Source organism: Vanellus vanellus (genome assembly GCF_965231255.1).
Source record: "Vanellus vanellus genome assembly, chromosome: 20".
NCBI classification, from domain to species: Eukaryota; Metazoa; Chordata; class Aves; order Charadriiformes; family Charadriidae; genus Vanellus; species Vanellus vanellus.
This window is the reverse complement of record NC_138925.1, coordinates 4,317,034-4,334,864: the sequence shown is the minus strand read 5'-3', so window position 1 is coordinate 4,334,864 and position 17,831 is coordinate 4,317,034. Positions and strand designations below refer to the sequence as shown.

General features: G+C 46.6%; 1 protein-coding gene across 2 annotated transcripts; it reads left to right on the top strand.

The window, feature by feature from the left end:
* Positions 1-2,149: 2,149 nt before the first annotated feature.
* On the top strand, positions 2,150-17,623 carry CLCN6 (chloride voltage-gated channel 6; the record flags this gene model as incomplete). 2 transcript variants are annotated; one of them, XM_082493454.1, is made up of 23 exons in its annotated part: positions 2,150-2,233; positions 3,020-3,079; positions 4,095-4,160; positions 4,719-4,784; positions 5,403-5,469; positions 5,880-5,986; positions 6,268-6,394; positions 7,021-7,088; positions 7,196-7,254; positions 7,915-8,047; positions 8,954-9,067; positions 9,333-9,499; positions 10,417-10,543; positions 10,906-11,029; positions 11,374-11,527; positions 11,632-11,791; positions 11,937-12,043; positions 12,663-12,849; positions 13,449-13,606; positions 14,437-14,593; positions 15,322-15,429; positions 16,104-16,229; positions 17,543-17,623. In XM_082493454.1, the coding sequence occupies 23 exons, from the start codon at positions 2,150-2,152 to the stop codon at positions 17,621-17,623; spliced, it is 2,607 nt and encodes an 868-aa protein (XP_082349580.1). The 2 variants fall into 2 exon arrangements, with proteins under 2 accessions (XP_082349580.1, XP_082349581.1); XM_082493455.1 differs by lacking the exon at positions 4,095-4,160.
* Between the last annotated feature and the right edge of the window lie 208 nt (positions 17,624-17,831).

Genomic DNA, 17,831 nt, shown 5'->3' with positions numbered 1-17,831 from the left:
CGTCCTTTGTTTTGTCTTTGCTGGCATCAGGCAGTTGCATTTCTAACCATTAGCCTTCTTCCACAAGATATACCATCTCCAGAGACATCTATGCCAATACCACCACACACACTCAACGCTTTCCTTTCCCACAGATGCTGTTCCTTTCCTCACCAACTGTAGCTGCTTGGAAACAAGGTCAGCAGAGACCATCCCCTTCTCCCTACCTTGTATGATCAGTTGTGCTTGTTTGACTGCACAGAAAGGAAGACAGCACTGCAAGTCAGTGGCACAAGTGGGTCTAGGATGCCTAACTCCACTTGGCTCCCAAAAGCGTTTCACCTTTAAAATTAGGTAGAGATTACAGATAATTAGAGACAAGCTGTGATAAAATTTGCATCTGTGTTATTTGCTTATGCCCTTGCCAAAACTTAACATGGGAAGCAGCATGTTGTCTGAGCATTACATAATGCTGGAGCCCATTTTGGAGGGAAGGAGCGTGCGAGCTCCTGCACACTTTGTCCTTATCATAAGCTCTGTGGGTTTAGGTCATCCAAAAAGACTTTGAACTCATCTTCTACTGTTTACACTGAGTTGCCAATCAAGCAAAAGCCTTTGGGAGAAAGTCTACTTTTACCACCTGGGGACCTCTCCAGCTGGCAGGAGATGTGAGAAAGGAGTGCAGGCTGCCTGCTGCCAGGAGGAAACTGAGAGCCTTAATTCTCTTGTGTACCAACAGAGTGGGCCACAATAAAAATCAGCAGCACAGACCAATTGACAAGTGAAGCAAAAGCAACAGGGTGCACAGTAACAGCCTTGACCAAGCTCTCTCAAAGGACTTCGCTTGGCATCCACGTGGTACTAATCTGGGAGAATTATCCCAAAGCATATGTTGGCGATCAAGCTAGCAGCACAAAATCATATGCAGTCAACTCCCGATCTCTCACTTCTAGCAAGCAGGCCACAGCACTGTAGGGAAATCAAAGGAACTGTTTTCCCACTGGAGATTTAACAGCTATCACAAGGGGGTGAGACTTGCTGTTGAGGAAAGGTCCTGATCTTACTGGCAATCTAGAACCACAAAGACAGGAGAAAGGCCCCACTTAGATTTTGTCTACAAGCAGCATTTGGAACAGTTTCCTTACCATCAGATGCATCACGGATCTGCTGTCAGAAGCTTGCAGTTATTGCAAAGAGAAAAAAAAAAATCCAAACAACAAAACAAGTTGCAAAAGAACAATCTTAAACCCCTGTCTGCTCTGTTGCGTCAGTGCTCCTGCGCCTCCGTCTCTACCAGGCTGCAGAGCAAAGATGCTGATCGGCGTGGACAAGCCAGCCGTGTTTATGTGGTGCTGGTGGTGCCCATTCGCTTTGCCGTGGGGCATTTTTACTGCTTCCAGGCCTGAGCTGACACCCACGCATGCAGTGCGGGGGTCTGCATCCTCCTGAGCTTAGTTTTACCACCCAAACTAACCCCGGCTGCACAGACCCACACCTCACATGGGACGCTCACGCCTGCAAGGGACTAGTAGCCCGTGGCCTTGCTGTCCTGGGCCGCGGCAGGGGGCTGACAGCCCTGCGGGGCAGACGAGGGGACCGCGGCTGGATCTACCACCCGGCCGGCGGCAGGGCCGCGGAGAGGCCGGTGGGGGGGAGCCCGGCACCCCCACGGGCTGCCGGGGGAGAAGGGGCGCCGGTGTGTGTGTGGGGTGTCCCTGCGGTTCTTGGGGGCCAGGCAGGGACCGAGTCGCAGCCCGACCGCTGCTTCACCTCAGCTGAACCCGCCGGGACCGCGGCTCGGCCCCTCAGCCGGCGGGCGGAGCAGCAGCCTAGCCTGGCCATGGGGGCTCGGCCCGCCGGGGGACAGAGGAGAGGGTCTCCCCGGGCGGCGGGGGCGGGGATCGGGCCCGTCCCCCCCCTCCGGGTCCCCGCTCACCTGCCGGCGGTACTAGGCGCTGCGCATCGCAGGCGGCCGTAGCCCGCGCCGCTTTAAGGCCGGGCGGGCCGCGTCACGTGTTGCCCCGCGCTTGCCCTTCTCCGACATGGCGCCGCCACCTCAGCTCCGCCCGCGCCGCGCAGCGCCGCCGGGGGCGGGGCCGGGGCCAGGCGGCAGGGTGACGCGCCAGGCGCGGCGGGTGGGGCTGGACAGGGGCGGCGGCGGCGGCGGAAGATGGCGGGGTGCGGGTCTGGGCTGTGCTGCTGCTGCTGCCCGCGCTGCTGCGGCGAGCGGGAGAGCCGCACCCCCGAGGAGCTGGTACGGGCTGCCGCCACCCCCGCGCGTCCCCGGTCGCCCCCGGTCTTGTCGCTGCTGGCGGCGTCCCGACACCGGGCCTCGGCCCGGCCCTGCCGCCGCGCTGGCTCTGGGGAGCGCCTGAGGGCGGGCGGTGTGGGGGGTGTTGGGTGTTGCTATGGCGCTGGGCTCTGCGTCTCCGCCCCAGGTGCCGGCGTCTCAGGGCCCCGTACCTCAGCCGGGGCTCGTCCCGGCGTCTCAGGGCCCCGTACCTCAGCCAGGCGCCTCAGTCCGTTCCCGCTCTTTTGCCTCATCTTGGGCCCGGTCCCTCAGCCGCTATTGGCAGTGCCTCGGCCCGCGCTGCCCCGGTACCCCAGACAACGTTTGCTGTGGCTGGGCCTGGTGTCACAGCCCTGTAGCCGGTGCTTCGGCCTGCGGTGCAGCTCCTCCCGGGGTGTCTCTGCCCGGTATAGGAGAACGCTGTCTGTGCGAGTTTCTTGTTTGTGCTTTACTGTAACCTGTTGCTGTGAAGGAAATTGGGATGTGGTTTTAGTACTCTGCTTCAATATGGTGTGGGGAGCTCCCGTATAGAACTAATGTAGTGTATTCTTCCTGAGTGGCAAGCTTTAAGGCAAGACTCTGTACAGTTACCCCAAAGCGGTGGTGGTCTGGCAATCCGTACTCTGATTTTATAAGCAGTAGTGGTGTAGGCCTTCCCTGATTTTGGGTTTGCTACCAATGTTTATGAGCACCTGTACATGCATTCATTCCCCTGATGATTTTCCTTTCCCATGTTTGTTTATTTTGCAGACAATCCTAGGAGAAACTCATGAAGAGGAGGATGAGATCCTTCCACGCAAAGACTATGAGGTGGGACATTAACTGATAGCAGTTTTTGAAGTTAACATGAAAAGAATTGTAGACAGGTTTTGATCTGTTTGAGTTTGTAACAGAGGAGATACTCAAAATGCATCACTAGTTAGATTGCATTGGCATCAGCAGAAATACCAAGAGTTGCTGTTCTTGCAAAGAACTGCTCCTCATTATACATTTTTGGGTTAAAGCTCTGCAAGTAGGGCTTGAATATCCACTGCTCAAGTCAGACTCTTGTTGAGAAAATTAATTTTCTGAGTGTGCTGCACTGTTCCACTTTTTTAATGTGAGATTTACAGGCTTTAGTGATCTTGTTTCCTCATGTCGGTAGAAAGCATCTGTAGTTATTTGGTCACTGTTGCCTTACTGCCGTCTGATGTCATGCTGGCTCACAGCAGATCTTCCCATCTATCATCAAATCCTGCTTCTTACAGGAGAACTTTGCTTTTTTTGTGTGTCTGTATGGTGGCGCTGAGCTATTTAAAGTAGTTGCTGTCAGCATGGGTGTCATCAGCTTAGCCTGTTACTGCTCGGCTTGAAAAGGTGAAGTTGATGTAGATAGAAGGTAGCGGTACATTGTGAGTACGACTGGGCAACTCTATATTGCTCTTAATTCCCTAGTGTTCCTGTTGTAGTGAGAGGTTAAATGTAAAAATCTAATGTAATCCCCTGCACTGTCAAATTGGAGGTGCTTAAAGAAGTAAAGTCTAACTCTATATAACATGACTTCTTTAATTTAAAGTTGTATTAATCAGTCGTGTTCCTGTTTGGTTCCCTATCTGGAACAGTAAAATTGGTCTGGTCTTTCGCTTCCTGATTTTCAGGGTCTGGCTCTGCTGGAAATATTTAAATAAAGTTGTTTACAGGAGTTATTTGTTCTACCGTTGCTTGCAAAACCTACTGTGGGGGTAGTAATGACTTCTGTAATCTTTAACAAAGTCTTCTATCTATAGTTTTTTGCACAATTTCTTGCAGCTGGTTCTCTTAAATTGACCTTTTGGCATTCTTTCAGAGCTTGGATTATGATCGTTGTATCAATGACCCATACTTGGAAGTTTTGGAGAGCATGGACAACAAGGTAGGACCTTGTTCTTTCTTTTTCGTTAGCTTGAGAGCCAAAACTGTGGAAATTGCCCAGAGAAATTTGCCCAGAGAAGTTGTGGGTGCCCCATCCCTGGAGGTGTTCAACGCCAGGTTGGATGGGGCTTTGAACAACCCGATCTAGTGAAAGATGTCCCTGCCCATGGCAGAGGGGTTAGAACTAGATGACCTTTAAAGATCCCTTCCAACCCAAACCGTTCTATGATTCTAAATAATCTCTACTGCGGGAAGTTTTGTGGGTTTTTAATTTATGAAAGAAATTCTATGTACTCTCTTGGTTTCCCTAGGAAAAGAATAAAAATATGTATGGAGATTATAGCTCTCAGCATCTGTTCTGATCCTTAGGTTTAAAGTGAGCGAGATACTCAGCACTTTCAGTTCCCTGTTTTCAGTTTGTTGTTGTCACCGTCTTCTGTGGGTTTATTACTCTAGGTGTAATTGAGCTGTGGAGCCCAAAACCTCCTTTTTCTGATCCCCATTTCTATGTTTCTTTGAGTTGGCTTTTTTTTTTTTTTTTTATCCTCTTCCTAAACAGAAAGCCCAGAGATACGAAGCAGTGAAGTGGGTGATGGTTTTTGCTATTGGAGTCTGCACAGGACTGGTAAGAGTCATGCTGTTTGGGGAATTAGCATGAAGTGGAGAGTTTAGTAGCTGAAGTTGTCTTTCGGGAAGCACGGTTGTTGCTAGATTATTTTCCAGGAAGGAAGCCTTTTTTTGTTTCAGATCTTGCTGTGCTTTCTTTGCAAGGTATTCTGGCAAATCCTTTAATTCTGCATACAGGAATACTGGCCCAAAGTGAGCACGTAATAAAAAAGGATGCCAATTTATAGTTGAACTGTATTTTATGTTTGGCATTACTAGCTTCACTGCATGTGCTTTGTAGAGTGTTTGAAATTAGCTTTGCTGACTGCATGCCTCAGTTAAACACCAGCTTTCTTCTTTACCCTGAAGTAGGTTGTGGGTGTTAAAAATGCTACCAGATTAGTACTCTGAAATGCATCTCTTCAGGAATAATTCTAGGATGGATCTGTCCCAATGAGAATGAGGGAGGCAGCAAAGCTGAGCTTCTGAAGTTACTTTACTCTGAATGATGCTTCTTTTGCTGCCTTCATCTTCTGTCTTCCCATATGTGCATACTTCTGGTAGGACATACTAGAGAGAGGTCTTTGTTACTTGTATGTAGTAATTTCTGATGGCAGATCTGTCTTCTTTTTCATAGGTGGGTCTCTTTGTGGATTTCTTTGTACGACTCTTTACCCAGCTCAAGTTCCAGGTGGTACAAAGCTGTATCTTTTACCTCGTGTATGGGTTTCTGTTAGACTCAAGTGATCTTTTACTTTCTGTTGCCATGTATTGCTCAGAACAGCTGATTCTCAGACTTCTGCCATGTTGTTGATGATTAATCAAGTTTTCAACTTGCCTAAGTAATTCAACCGTTGAAATAAAAAAAATGGTTCGAGTATCATGTATGTAGGCAAAGGCTAATCCCTGAAAGAATGAATGTTTCCCCTTCCTCGTAGCTCAATCTTAAGCTCTGAAAAGGAAGCCTGACTTCCTGATGGGTTGTGTCAGCTGCCCTGGCTGGATTAGGAAGTGCAGGCTTGGCTTCTGATGCCAGTGGGGGACCCCCGGACAGTACTGAATGATTGTGTGTTGGTGGGGGGAATGTTGTTGTTTTCCTTGACCGTCCCTGCAGCAGTGGAAGAATGCACTGAGAAAGGTTGTCTTGCCCTGTCCTTGCTGGAGCTGCTAGGGTTCAACCTGACCTTTGTTTTTCTTGCCAGTCTTCTGGTCCTGATCCAAGTAAGACTTAGGTCCACTGCTTCTCCTCGCACAGCCTCCCTTTGCTCTCGCACAGCCTCCCTTTGCTCTCGCACAGCCTCCCTTTGCTCTCGCACAGGTCCTGGGTAAGAAGTTTCCTTCTTGCTGGAAGCACTTTCTGCCCCAAGACATTAAACTAGCTTCACAGTGCTAATTGATTTAGCTAAGCAGGGTCTCTTGGTTGCTTGCTGTGCTCTCTGATGAGATATTGTTGGTCAGCTATGAAATTCATGCAGCACAGCATCAGTGTTTCTTTTCTGCAGCCTGTAGCAGCTGGATCAGGTATTCCTGAAATTAAGTGCTACCTCAATGGGGTAAAGGTTCCAGGCGTTGTGCGTCTTCGGACGGTGGTGTGCAAAGCTATGGGAGTGCTCTTCAGTGTGGCAGGAGGTAAGAAGGGTTGTGGTATCTCGATCTTGTTGGAGTAGGAATCACTGAAGGGGGTGGGAAATGCTGTCCCTGCTGTACATAGGGCACAAAAAGCTTCTCCTGCCTTTCCGTAAAATTATTTTGATGGGCTGGAGCAATGATGAGCCCTGAATATATATAGTAGAAAAATATATATATATATATAGTAGAAATAGACAGAAGGATCAGGACTATTGGGGGAACAGGTACATTTCTCGGTAGGCTGGTTAGAAGTGTCTCTTTGTGGCTCAGTCCAAAAGGGAGACGTGAGAATTCTCCAGAACACATTGTCTAGAGCAGCCTGAAGGAAGCTATGTTCTAAGCAGCAGGGCAGAGTAACTTGGAGAGTTCAGAGTCCTTGTAACAGCTGTCTTTGAATGGTTCCACATGCTTGGATTGCAGTCTGTGCAAGTCTTCACAAATATTTCGGGTGTTGAGTGGGCAAGGGTCAGCAACTTCCTTCACCTTGAGGGAAGAGCGGCAGGCTCTTCCTGCAGGTGCACAGGGGACTGTGCCATGGCGTGGGAGTGGTGAGCTGATCTCTCCTGGCATTGTCAGCAAGGGAGATTTGCAGGGAGTATATTGTCTCATCAGTCCTGTTTTTTCAGGTCTTTTTGTCGGGAAGGAGGGTCCAATGATTCACAGCGGTGCTGTCGTGGGTGCAGGTTTGCCACAGGTTAGTGCTGGCCTAGGTTGCTGGCCTGGTCACATCACTGCTTTGTTAAGAGTACTGTAAGGAGTAAGTTACTGTCTTCTATGTTTCTAAATCTATTTTGTTTGTAGTTCCAGAGCATCTCTTTGAGGAAGATCCAATTTAACTTTCCCTATTTCCGCAGTGACAGGTACTGTACCCAGGATGTGGAGAAGGGGAGAGGAGGATGAGTGAGCTGACTTCCTTGGGAGAAGGGTGTTGGGCTGGGATGAATCAGCTGGTTGTTTTTTTTGTTATCTCTCTAGTGTTGTACAGTTTCATTCTGCAGCAAGACACCACCAGGACTTGTCTCTTCCATATTGCTCTACTCTGGTCTCCATGTTCACTTATGTTCCCTTGTACTACTCAGCAAATCTCTTCCCGTTTAAAACCTTTAATCTGAATGGGTAAATGGCTTCATTGTTGGGAACAAGCTAAATTATTTGCCCCTTATGACCAAGTTACACAACCGAGAAGGCTGGTTCATCTGCATGTGAACAAAATCTTGCCCTTCCCTCTCTGTAATTCTTTCAAGTGATGCTGGAGCCCCACACTTTGGAGTGGTTCCTCATATACTGTGCGGTTGTATAGTGCCCAAGTTTTGCTCTGTATTGGTGCTCTAGAGAAAGAGCGTGATGCTGCAATGACTTACTGAATAAATGGTGTTGCCTGCCATGGCCAGCACTTCTCCCAGCTGTCACTTTTCTATCCCTGGGATATATCTGTAAATGGGAATGGTCTCTTCCTTTGCAGAACCTAAGCACCTCCAGAGCTCTACTTTGCTGAACTGAGATTTTCTTCTTCATTTCAGGGATAAAAGGGATTTTGTATCTGCTGGAGCTGCTGCAGGGGTTGCGGCTGCCTTTGGAGCCCCAATTGGGGGCACTCTTTTCAGCTTGGAAGAAGGTTCCTCCTTCTGGAACCAGGGACTTACATGGAAAGTGGTGAGTAATAACTCTGGCTCTTTCTGTGTGTCTCTTCCTGGAGCAAGACCTTTGGGAGGGCTTGTCCATGAGGGCATTCAGATTATCCTGTCTCATCCTGAGCTCTCCTGGCAGGAGAGAGATTGTCTGCTCTGAGTGCTCCAGAATTACTACAGATCAAGAGCAGAGATGAGTCTGGTATTATCTGGAACTATGGGACAACTCAGGCAGCAGAATTAGGGTACCTGGGAGAAAAGGCTTTTGTGCCTGGGCTCTTTGCAGCCTTATCCTTTGGGAGATGACAGTAGGGAGGTGCTGGATTTCTTTCTGCCTCTTCTCTGCCTTGGGGAGCTGTATTGCAGCAATGCCATGTGCCTTCAGGTTGCTGATTTCTCTGCCTATAGTGCTTACTTTCATGAAGTAGACAGTATTTTAAAAATGTATTGGATTTCATTTTTTTTTTTTCATTTCTTATGCCAAATGCCCTGTTGATGGGATTCAGTTAATCTGCTCTTTCTCAGTGGGGGTAAAAGGAGCCAAGGGATTTGCCAAAATAGCAAGTCTCTCAGAACCAATTAAGACCTCAATTCCATCTCTAAACAAGCTGTGTTAGTGTCTTGTAATTGACTTACAACTGTAAATTGGCATCTTTGACTAAAAAAAAAAAAAGAGCCTTTACTGCAGGAATTACTAGGTGAAATTCCTAAGTTCTTGTGCCGGAAACCAAATCAGATGAGCATAGTAGCCCATTCTAGTCCTGTTCTCTTTTGCAGCAAGGAATGGGTGTTAAACCTCAGTAGGACCATTTTCCTAGAGCTTGAGAAGGCTCTGAGATTCCCTTCCCCAGGCATAAGTCTCAAGGAAGAGCTGGCTGTGCCAATCTGAATTTGAGGAGTGTTTATTTCTTCCTTCTTTTTACTTCCTCAGCTTTTCTGTTCCATGGCTGCCACCTTCACCCTGAATTTTTTCCGCTCTGGGATTCAGTTTGGAAGTTGGGGGTCTTTCCAGCTCCCTGGGCTGCTGAACTTTGGGGAGTTTAAGGTAAGATTTAGTGCTGTTATTTCCCCAGCTGCCCCAGTCTCTTATCAGTTCGGTGTTTCATTCTGTTTTTTCAGTACATGCTTGTATTTCATTGTAAGGCCATTGATATTTATCTGCAATGCATTGATAGCCTAAGACAGAATCCTTCCCCTTTGGTCATAGCTGCTGAAAGTCTCCTGCTGTGGGGACAGAAGTGTTGGTAGGAATTTGCAGCAACTACTCTGATGCTTTTTTTTTTTTTTTTTTCATGCTTTTCTGCACATAGTGCTCTGAGTCTGATAAGAAATGCCACCTCTGGACAGCTGTGGACTTGGGCTTCTTCATACTGATGGGGATTGTAGGAGGCCTTCTCGGAGCCACCTTCAACTGCCTGAACAAGAGACTTGCGAAGTACCGCATGCGGAACGTGCATCCCAAGCCAAAGCTGGTCAGGTATTTGTTCTAAGTTTGTGCAGGGATCTCTCATCTGTGTTTAGTGTCCCAAAGCAAAAGCATCAATCTGGAAGACCCAATGAGATGTATTGGAGGAAATCCCAGACCTGTTATTTTTGAAATCACAAAAAAAAGCCTCTGTAGAACTTAAAAAAGTGAACACCAGAAATCAGATGTTACAGTCCCTCTGCATTTTTGTAATTATTCTGGTGGTACAGAGAGCACTGCAGCCCCCCTTACAGGGGCTATGAAGGGAGCTCTTTTTGTAATAAAGGCTATAGCTGAACAAACCAGAGCTTTGTCTCTGTGCAGTATTTTTTTTTTTATGTCTTGTCAAAACATGTGGAAGGAATAGGTGATCCCACTCTTTTTCTTTTTTTTTTTTTTTAAATTGTCTTGGTTAATTAAATCCACAACTGAGCTAATATCTGTGCTATTTAGAGAGGGGAATTGCCATGTAATTCTGGAAAATAGCTGTTTGTTTGCTCAAGACAATTCCTAAATAAGAAGCCCTGGTTTAAAAAACAAGTGTATTTCAGCAGTTAGAAAAGAGATATGAGAGACACTGCATCAACCTGTCCTGTCCTGTCTAGACTTTTACCCTATAAGGATTTACAGAACATTGTTTCCATGTGAACAACCTCATCACTGAACCCTTCCCTGTGGCTTTTTATCGTGACTGTTATGTGTTCTGTGGACAGAAATAGCTCCTCCTTGGGGCAGGCAATTAAAAAGGGGAATTAATGCAGTCCCTGGCAACCAAGTCATAATTCAGCTTGACTTGCAGGGTCCCCTGCTTCTGATGTCAAGCTGTGGTGACTGCTTGTTCAAACCTTATCAAAGTTGTGTGCAGAGCTGAGACTGGGTTACAGGTCTGAGCGTGGCTTCAGTGTATGGTTTCTATTGTGTACTTGCAGAGTCTTGGAGAGCCTGCTGGTGTCATTGACTACCACGGTCGTGGTCTTTCTGGCCTCCATGGTTCTGGGGGAATGCCGGCAGATGTCTTCCACTAGTCATAGTGGCAATGACACTCTGAGCCTGCAGGTGAGGAATCTTACATGAATATTTTTTGTTCCCATTATATTGTTCACCCTCCAGAGAAGCACAGGCACATAATGAGCTTTTGACAGCACATAGTACATAACAGAACTTGAGTGAAAGCCTGCATACAGTTGCAGAAGCTTAGGGTAATAATGTGCTTTTGTACTTTGGCAGAGCAGCTCAAGCTGTGAATCAGGGAGCCCATTGATGTTGCAGGCCCCATCTCTGCTATTGTTGTTTGGTCTGAACTTCAAAAACGTGGGCTGACAGCCCTATACAGGAGAGTTACTCCCATTCTGCACAAAGGCTAACATAGGAAAGAGTGGATTTTAACTGTTCATGTCTTTTGTGTCCTGCATTAGGGTATGTCAGAGGATGTGAATTCAAGCATCAAAACTTTTTTCTGCCCAAATGAAACCTACAATGATATGGCCACACTATTCTTCAACCCTCAGGAGTCAGCTATCTTGCAGCTCTTCCACCAGGACGGTGAGTAGCTAGGAGACAGTGCCCCATCCCACGCTTAGGCTTCAGAGCTTCACCTTGCTTGAAACAGCCTTGTCCTAAGAAGCACAAGGCTAAGAGCATCTTCAGACCTTCATGGCTCTGGGGGACTGCTAGTACAACAGGTGAAAGCCTCCTCCATGGGAAGAAAGGCCTGCTTTCTTTTCTCTTTTTCACTTATTCATTGTCTTCATGTGTGTTTGGACTGGGACACTTAAGTAGCTGTTGTGAGATGAGCCGGCTGTGAGTGGAGGGGTGGATGGTGCAAGACTACAGTCTTTGTCCAACAGACCTGTGCACCTTTAGTCATGATTCTTCTTGTGTTGCAGGTACTTTCAGTCCAGTCACACTGTCCTTGTTCTTCCTTCTCTATTTCTTACTCTCCTGCTGGACATACGGGATCTCTGTACCCAGTGGTCTTTTTGTACCATCACTGCTTTGTGGGGCTGCCTTCGGACGCCTGGTCGCCAACCTCCTCAAAAGGTGCATTGAGTGTGCGTGTGTGTGCGTGCAAGAGATGTGCTGCAGACAGACAGTGAGCTCTCAGTCAGGTTATTCTAATCTCCATGCTCTGTATTTCGTCCTAGCTACATTGGCCTGGATCACATCTACTCGGGAACCTTTGCACTGATTGGGGCAGCAGCATTCCTGGGAGGAGTGGTCCGCATGACAATTAGCCTGACTGTCATCCTAATTGAATCCACCAATGAGATCACCTATGGGCTCCCAATAATGATCACTCTCATGGTGAGTGCAGGGTCTTAGCTCAGGCTTCTTGCAGACTGCTTGAACATGTGCTGGCCCTGAATCTCTGTTCCTTCCAGGGCTATGATAAGCCAAGGAGTCTTGTACTTGGAGCAACAACTCAGTAGACCTTCTGTTTGCTTTGCAGGTAGCCAAATGGACAGGAGACTTTTTCAACAAAGGCATCTATGACATCCACGTGAACTTGCGAGGAGTGCCTCTTCTGGAGTGGGAAACAGAGGTGGAAATGGATAAGTAAGGCTGCTCTTCTTGGCAGGGCTGTGGGTTAGAGATTGTGGTGGGGTTCTTGCTCAGAAAGGAATGCTGTAATGTGGGGAATGATGCTTAATTTCCAATGAATCTGACTGCTCTGAGGAGCAGCTGCAAGGAGGACTGCAGTGGGAAGAATTGGGAGTTGTGCATCAGGCCTGCAGCAGGAAAGTAGTGCTGGAGCCCTTTCTGAGGAGGGATAGACGGGTGGAGTTCTGAGGAGCAGATTTAGGAAGTTCATCAAGAACTCTGTGAAAATGTTTCACTGGACTTTGCTTCTTGCAGAATTTCATCTTCTTTCCACCTGTCGTCTTTTCCCAGTAATGTTTAAACACTTTCTATATTATAAATTGGAACCTTTTTCCTTGCCTATAGTGCCTAATTTATGCAATGTTATGTTTAAAAAAAAAAAAATTAAATTGTGCCAGCACTGCTAATAATACAGTGAAGGTGAGCGCACAGTTACAAGGAACTGCAGAGTGAACTGCAGCAGAATCCTTCAGGATGTTGTTTTGGGACTGGTTTGTTTCCTTGTTTGTCCATCACTAGCCTTCTGTGGCTGACATAAGATGCATGCAGCAACCTTGGATTTCTCTTTTCTCAGACTACGAGCCAGTGATATCATGGAACCCAACTTGACATATGTCTACCCACACACCAGGATCCAGTCCCTTGTTAGCATCCTGCGCACAACTGTCCATCATGCCTTCCCTGTAGTGACTGAGAACCGGGGCAACGAGAGGGAGTTCATGAAGGGAAATCAGCTGATAAGTAACAACATCAAATTCAAGGTAAGAAGTTGCTTGTTTGATAAGTTGAAGGGTGAAGAGCTTTGTTTTGCAAGTGGAAGGCCCTTTATTTTGTTATCTAGGCTTTTGTCAGTGCAGAATCCAGGTCAGAGATAAGTAGCTACTGCAATACAAAATTGTATTCCATTCTCTAGCTTATGGTAAGAAGAGTGGGCTGCATTCCTAGAGGCAAAAGTTAAGAGGACTAAGTAACCTGTTTAGGATAGACACGGAAAAAGTTTGGATTTGGCACTGAAGTACCAAACCCACCATTGAGATCAGTAATAGGTGCCTAAATTCTTCTCTCCTTTGTAGGAGGGGTATTGAAGCAGATATTTTGGTCTCTTGGGAAACTTAAAATTAAGGTCAGAATGAATAATGAACATGCTTGTGGCATACTCAGGCTCTAGCAAAAAAAGGGTACCTGAGTTCCTAAACTCTAGGTTCTCTGTCCAAGGAGAGTACAGTTCTGTTGGCTGTTCTTACAAGCACTGCAGCAATGCTGACTAAGGAACACCTTATCTGGTGACTGTGATCATAGTTGCTCCTGGGTAACTGTTGACCGGCTTAGTGGGTATCTGAAAATTATTTGTTGTATCTAGAAATCTAGCATCCTCACACGAGCTGGAGAGCAGCGCAAGCGTAGCCAGTCCATGAAATCCTACCCTTCAAGTGAACTGCGTAACATGTGTGATGAGCACATAGCAACGGAGGAGCCACCAGAAAAGGAGGATCTGTTGCAACAGATGCTAGAGAGAAGGTGAGATCCTGGTAGGCACAAATGTATGGAAACAGGGTGTTTCCATATGTTGAGATGTGTTGTGATGCTTCGTACAGTCCCTGTTGTTCTGTGTGTCAGAGGAAACAGTGCTACTATCCATGTTTTAGAAGTGACTTGTCAGGTCTCATCAGCTGGGGCTCACACCTGTGACTGAGTTCCTAGGCTAATGGCTTGATGGTGTCCAACCTGTTAATTTAAATTTCCTTCAAACATCTATCCAGAAATATTTCCTGGAGAGGACAGAATACCTGGGGAAATAGCTCGTCTGTAGAAATTGATGCCCTCTGATCTCCCAAAACCTGAGGGCTCTGCAAAGCTCACTCCTCTCAAGAGAGGAGCTAATGACTTGGTGCCATAATACTGATACCACCTTTCTGGTGACTGGGCTGAGTCACCAGGTTTGTATTGCAGTTGCTTCCAAGCAGAAGCCCGGTCTAGTGGATCAGTTTCTAGCCTAGTGATTGTCACTCCTATAAGTGGAGTCCTGGCCCTGATGTTTTGCCAGATGCTTCAGCTTTTATTAGAATCTGAATAATTTGGCACTGAAAATTGCTTTAATAGCAAGTAATTTGAAATTGAGGGTTAGGAAACTCTCTATTCTCCAGATCTTACACTTTGTCTGTGGTAGTGGCTCTTGACCCCTCTCTGCTATTTTGTTTGATGGAGAACAGACTTGCCTGTCTCTAGCAAGAGTCCCTGAAATGTTCAGGAGAAGGCTGCAAAGAGCTAAAGTAGCTGTTGTTTTGGAGGCGGGGGTTTGTGTCTGTTCTTAAGTTCATGCAACTTATAACATGTTAAATCTGTTACAGATACACTCCCTACCCCAACCTGTACCCTGACCAGTCTCCCAGTGAAGAGTGGACCATGGAGGAACGCTTCAGACCTTTGACCTTTCATGGCTTGATCTTGCGCTCACAGCTTGTCACTCTCCTTGTCAGGGGTGTTTGTTACTCTGAGAGCCAGTCGGTGAGTCTCTTCCTAATCAGGAATTGTAGCAGAGGCACCCCTACCCTCTCGACTGAGAAGGTTGGGAACAATATTTGTGGGCTGCCAAAAAGAATCTGCCTATTTTTACACTTAAAGGAATGCATCTGTGTTTTAAAAGCTGTGGATGGATAATGTGAATTCTCCTTTGCAACTCTAGAATAAGGAGAATTTAATTTCTGTTTAAGCACCCCCAGGAAAAGAGGACAGCTATTGTTTAAAAATAAAACAACAGACTTATTTGTTGCATAAAGGTGCAATCCTGTCAGAACTGGTGAACAGAGGGCATATATTAAATAAAAATAGAGCAACCAGCAGTGCATACTGTGTGGCTTTTCCTGCTGCATGTCAAGGGCTTAAGCAGGAGAGTGTCAGCTGTATCACTGAGGTCAGTAAGAGCTTTTGTGTTTGAGGCCCATCTTTCATAAGGCTGATTGGTTGCTGCCCTCCAGTGTTGAGTGTAGACCTCTCAGAGGCTGGAGAGCAGATCTGTTGTGCTCTCAGCTAAATGCCTGTATAGGTTTGGGCGTGCACTGCTGCATTCTGAGATGAGCTGCTAGGAGTACCTCTGCACGAGTTATGTGTGCAGGCATGGGAGGAGAAGGAGGTCTGGGTGAGTGATTGGAGGCATTGTTTGCTGTGTTGCTTGCAGCTCATGTACTATCTGGGATGGTGACATATCAGTTCAGTGGGATTTGTTCTAATTGCAGAGTGCAAGTCAGCCTCGTCTGTCCCATGCAGAGATGTCAGAGGATTACCCCCGCTATCCAGATATCCATGACCTGGACCTCACATTGCTGAACCCTCGCATGATAGTGGTAAGAGATGCACTGCCGTATGACAGTGTTTTCTGATGTATGTTTAGGACTGTCCCAAAACTTTAAAAAAAGCTGAGAGCATGTTTAAGTCCACCCTGGGGTGCAGTGACTAACATCCTGTACTTCTCGTGTATTCATTCAGCCTTGTCTTCATGTAGAAATCAATCCTCATACCTGTTATGAAGTAACATCACACACAGGTGCTTTACTTTCAGAATAAGATGCTGCCTGTCTAGTTTAGCTTCCTTCTAGATTAGACTCCTGCCTGAGTGAGATCGGACAGGCAAACTGCTGATATCTATTTGGAACTCTGTATGCTGGCAAGCTTGGTCAGTGGCAGGTATGTCGTTGTCTTTGTGACAGAAAGGTTGCTTTGTAGGCCAAAGTGCTTTTTTAATATACATTCTTATTTTCATGGACCTGCATTTATCCTGCTCAAGGGCTTTCTGCAGCATTGGGCTCTTAAGATCATGGGTTGCAGGGTTCAAACAAACTGTGACAAATTCAGATTCCTGAAATAATTTCATATTTGTGGAAAAATAAATGGTACCCACAGTCCAATATCCTGTCCAGAGATCAGTGGATTGGAGGATTTGTAGGAATTTCTTGTTAGTGATTTGCAAAGATAGTGAAAAGGCCTCTTGTAAATAATATAATTGGTTTTTCTTTCTTAGGATGTCACCCCATATATGAACCCATCACCCTTTGCTGTCTCTCCAAACACTCATGTGTCACAAGTCTTCAATCTGTTCAGGACAATGGGACTCAGGCATTTACCAGTTGTGAACGCAGTTGGAGAGGTGAGTCCTTATCTCCATTTTGTCTTGGCTGAGCAAGGAAGCCACCGTGTTTTTTGCAATGCTTTCCAACTTTGGGAGAATTAAGATCTCTTTTTTTAACATGAAACGGAACTGCTTAAAAAGATCAGAATGTGATCTTCTTTAAGGCCCTGAAGCATTCTTGATTACTGTGACTTTGTTACCATCTTTTGTGTCCAAGCCTGCTTCCCGCTTTCCTTGCAAAGGGCAGGACATGTAGTCTCTCTACTGTCTCAGGTTGGTAGTATGTGGAAGCTCCTACTGTCTTGTACCTGTTGAGAGGCCTTGAGCTCACCAGAGGCCACTGATTTGGCTTCGTCTTTGACAGCTTTATTCAAGGCCAAAAGCAGAATTTCCTGTGTCTTGGGGCAGGAGGTTTTTCAGCTGAAAGGGAATTTGCATTCTGTTCCTAATGATAGAAGCAGCAAAATAAAGGAGTCTTTGAACGGTTTGTTCTTGATTCACTGTACTTGTGTCTTTGCCATCTACAGTGCTCAGGAATAGTCAGTAGGTGTCAGTAACTTCCTACAAACATAATGAGAAACTGTTTCTGTTAGGCCTGAACTGGTCTGTCCCTATGAGACAGCAGTGCTTTTTCTGCCTCTTACTAATAGCTACTCTGCAGAGCCTGTTGGTTGAAAAGAAGAGATACTGACTCGTTCCATGTTTAGTTCAAGCAGCCTAGTTCTAAACTCTTTTAATGTGTAAAATCACTGGTGTGTTTCATCAGCTGAAACATGTGGTTTGACTGTTCCCCCAGCAGGCTGGGAGAGAGTCCCTTTTGTTACCTGCCAGCTAGTGATGGCTGGTGCGCAGTCCCCACTTAGCTAGTCTTTACCATTTCTCTGTTTTGGTCTTTAGAAAGTATCTGACACAAGCTATCTGCAGTCATGTAATGTAGCATGTCAGAAATGTCTCAGCTTTGTTATTTCAAATTGTAGTTTTCATTTTCCAAAGGATTTAGTTACATCTGGATGCTGTCTAACGTGGACAGGATTTCCCTTCCTTGGCAGGGGTAATTACTGCTGTGTCCAGATGTGATAGCAGCAGTTAAGCTGTCTGTTGGGGTGCAGTTAAAGCAGTGTCTTGCCTGTAGATAAGTGCTCGGAGAGGGAGGGGGGGGTGTTTTGGCAAGATTTGAACTTGAACCCACCCTAACTCACCATTGGTTAAGAACTGCTTGCAGATTCCCTCTTTTGGGGGGGTTGGAAAGAACAGCTCTACCATGCACGTCTCTTGGTGGCACATCTGTGATATTGACTTGTATCTTTTTTCCTCTTTTCTTCTTCTTTAAGATTGTTGGGATAATCACTCGGCACAACCTGACCCACGAATTTCTGCAGGCAAGACTGAGACAACACTATCAGACCATTTGATGCCCTTGCCCACCCTGCCCCACTGTCGGTGTGGCTACCTCCCTCTTCCAAGCCTGCACATGCGCTCGCATTCTGCTTGGACCCCACAAGGCCCAAGACTTGCCGTTTGGCTTCTCACATGCATATCAAGCCTGGGGAGCTGGAAAACATCTTGCTAGCCAGAGAATTAGAGGAGCAGCCTGAGCCCAGAGCTGTTGATTGGTCTCAG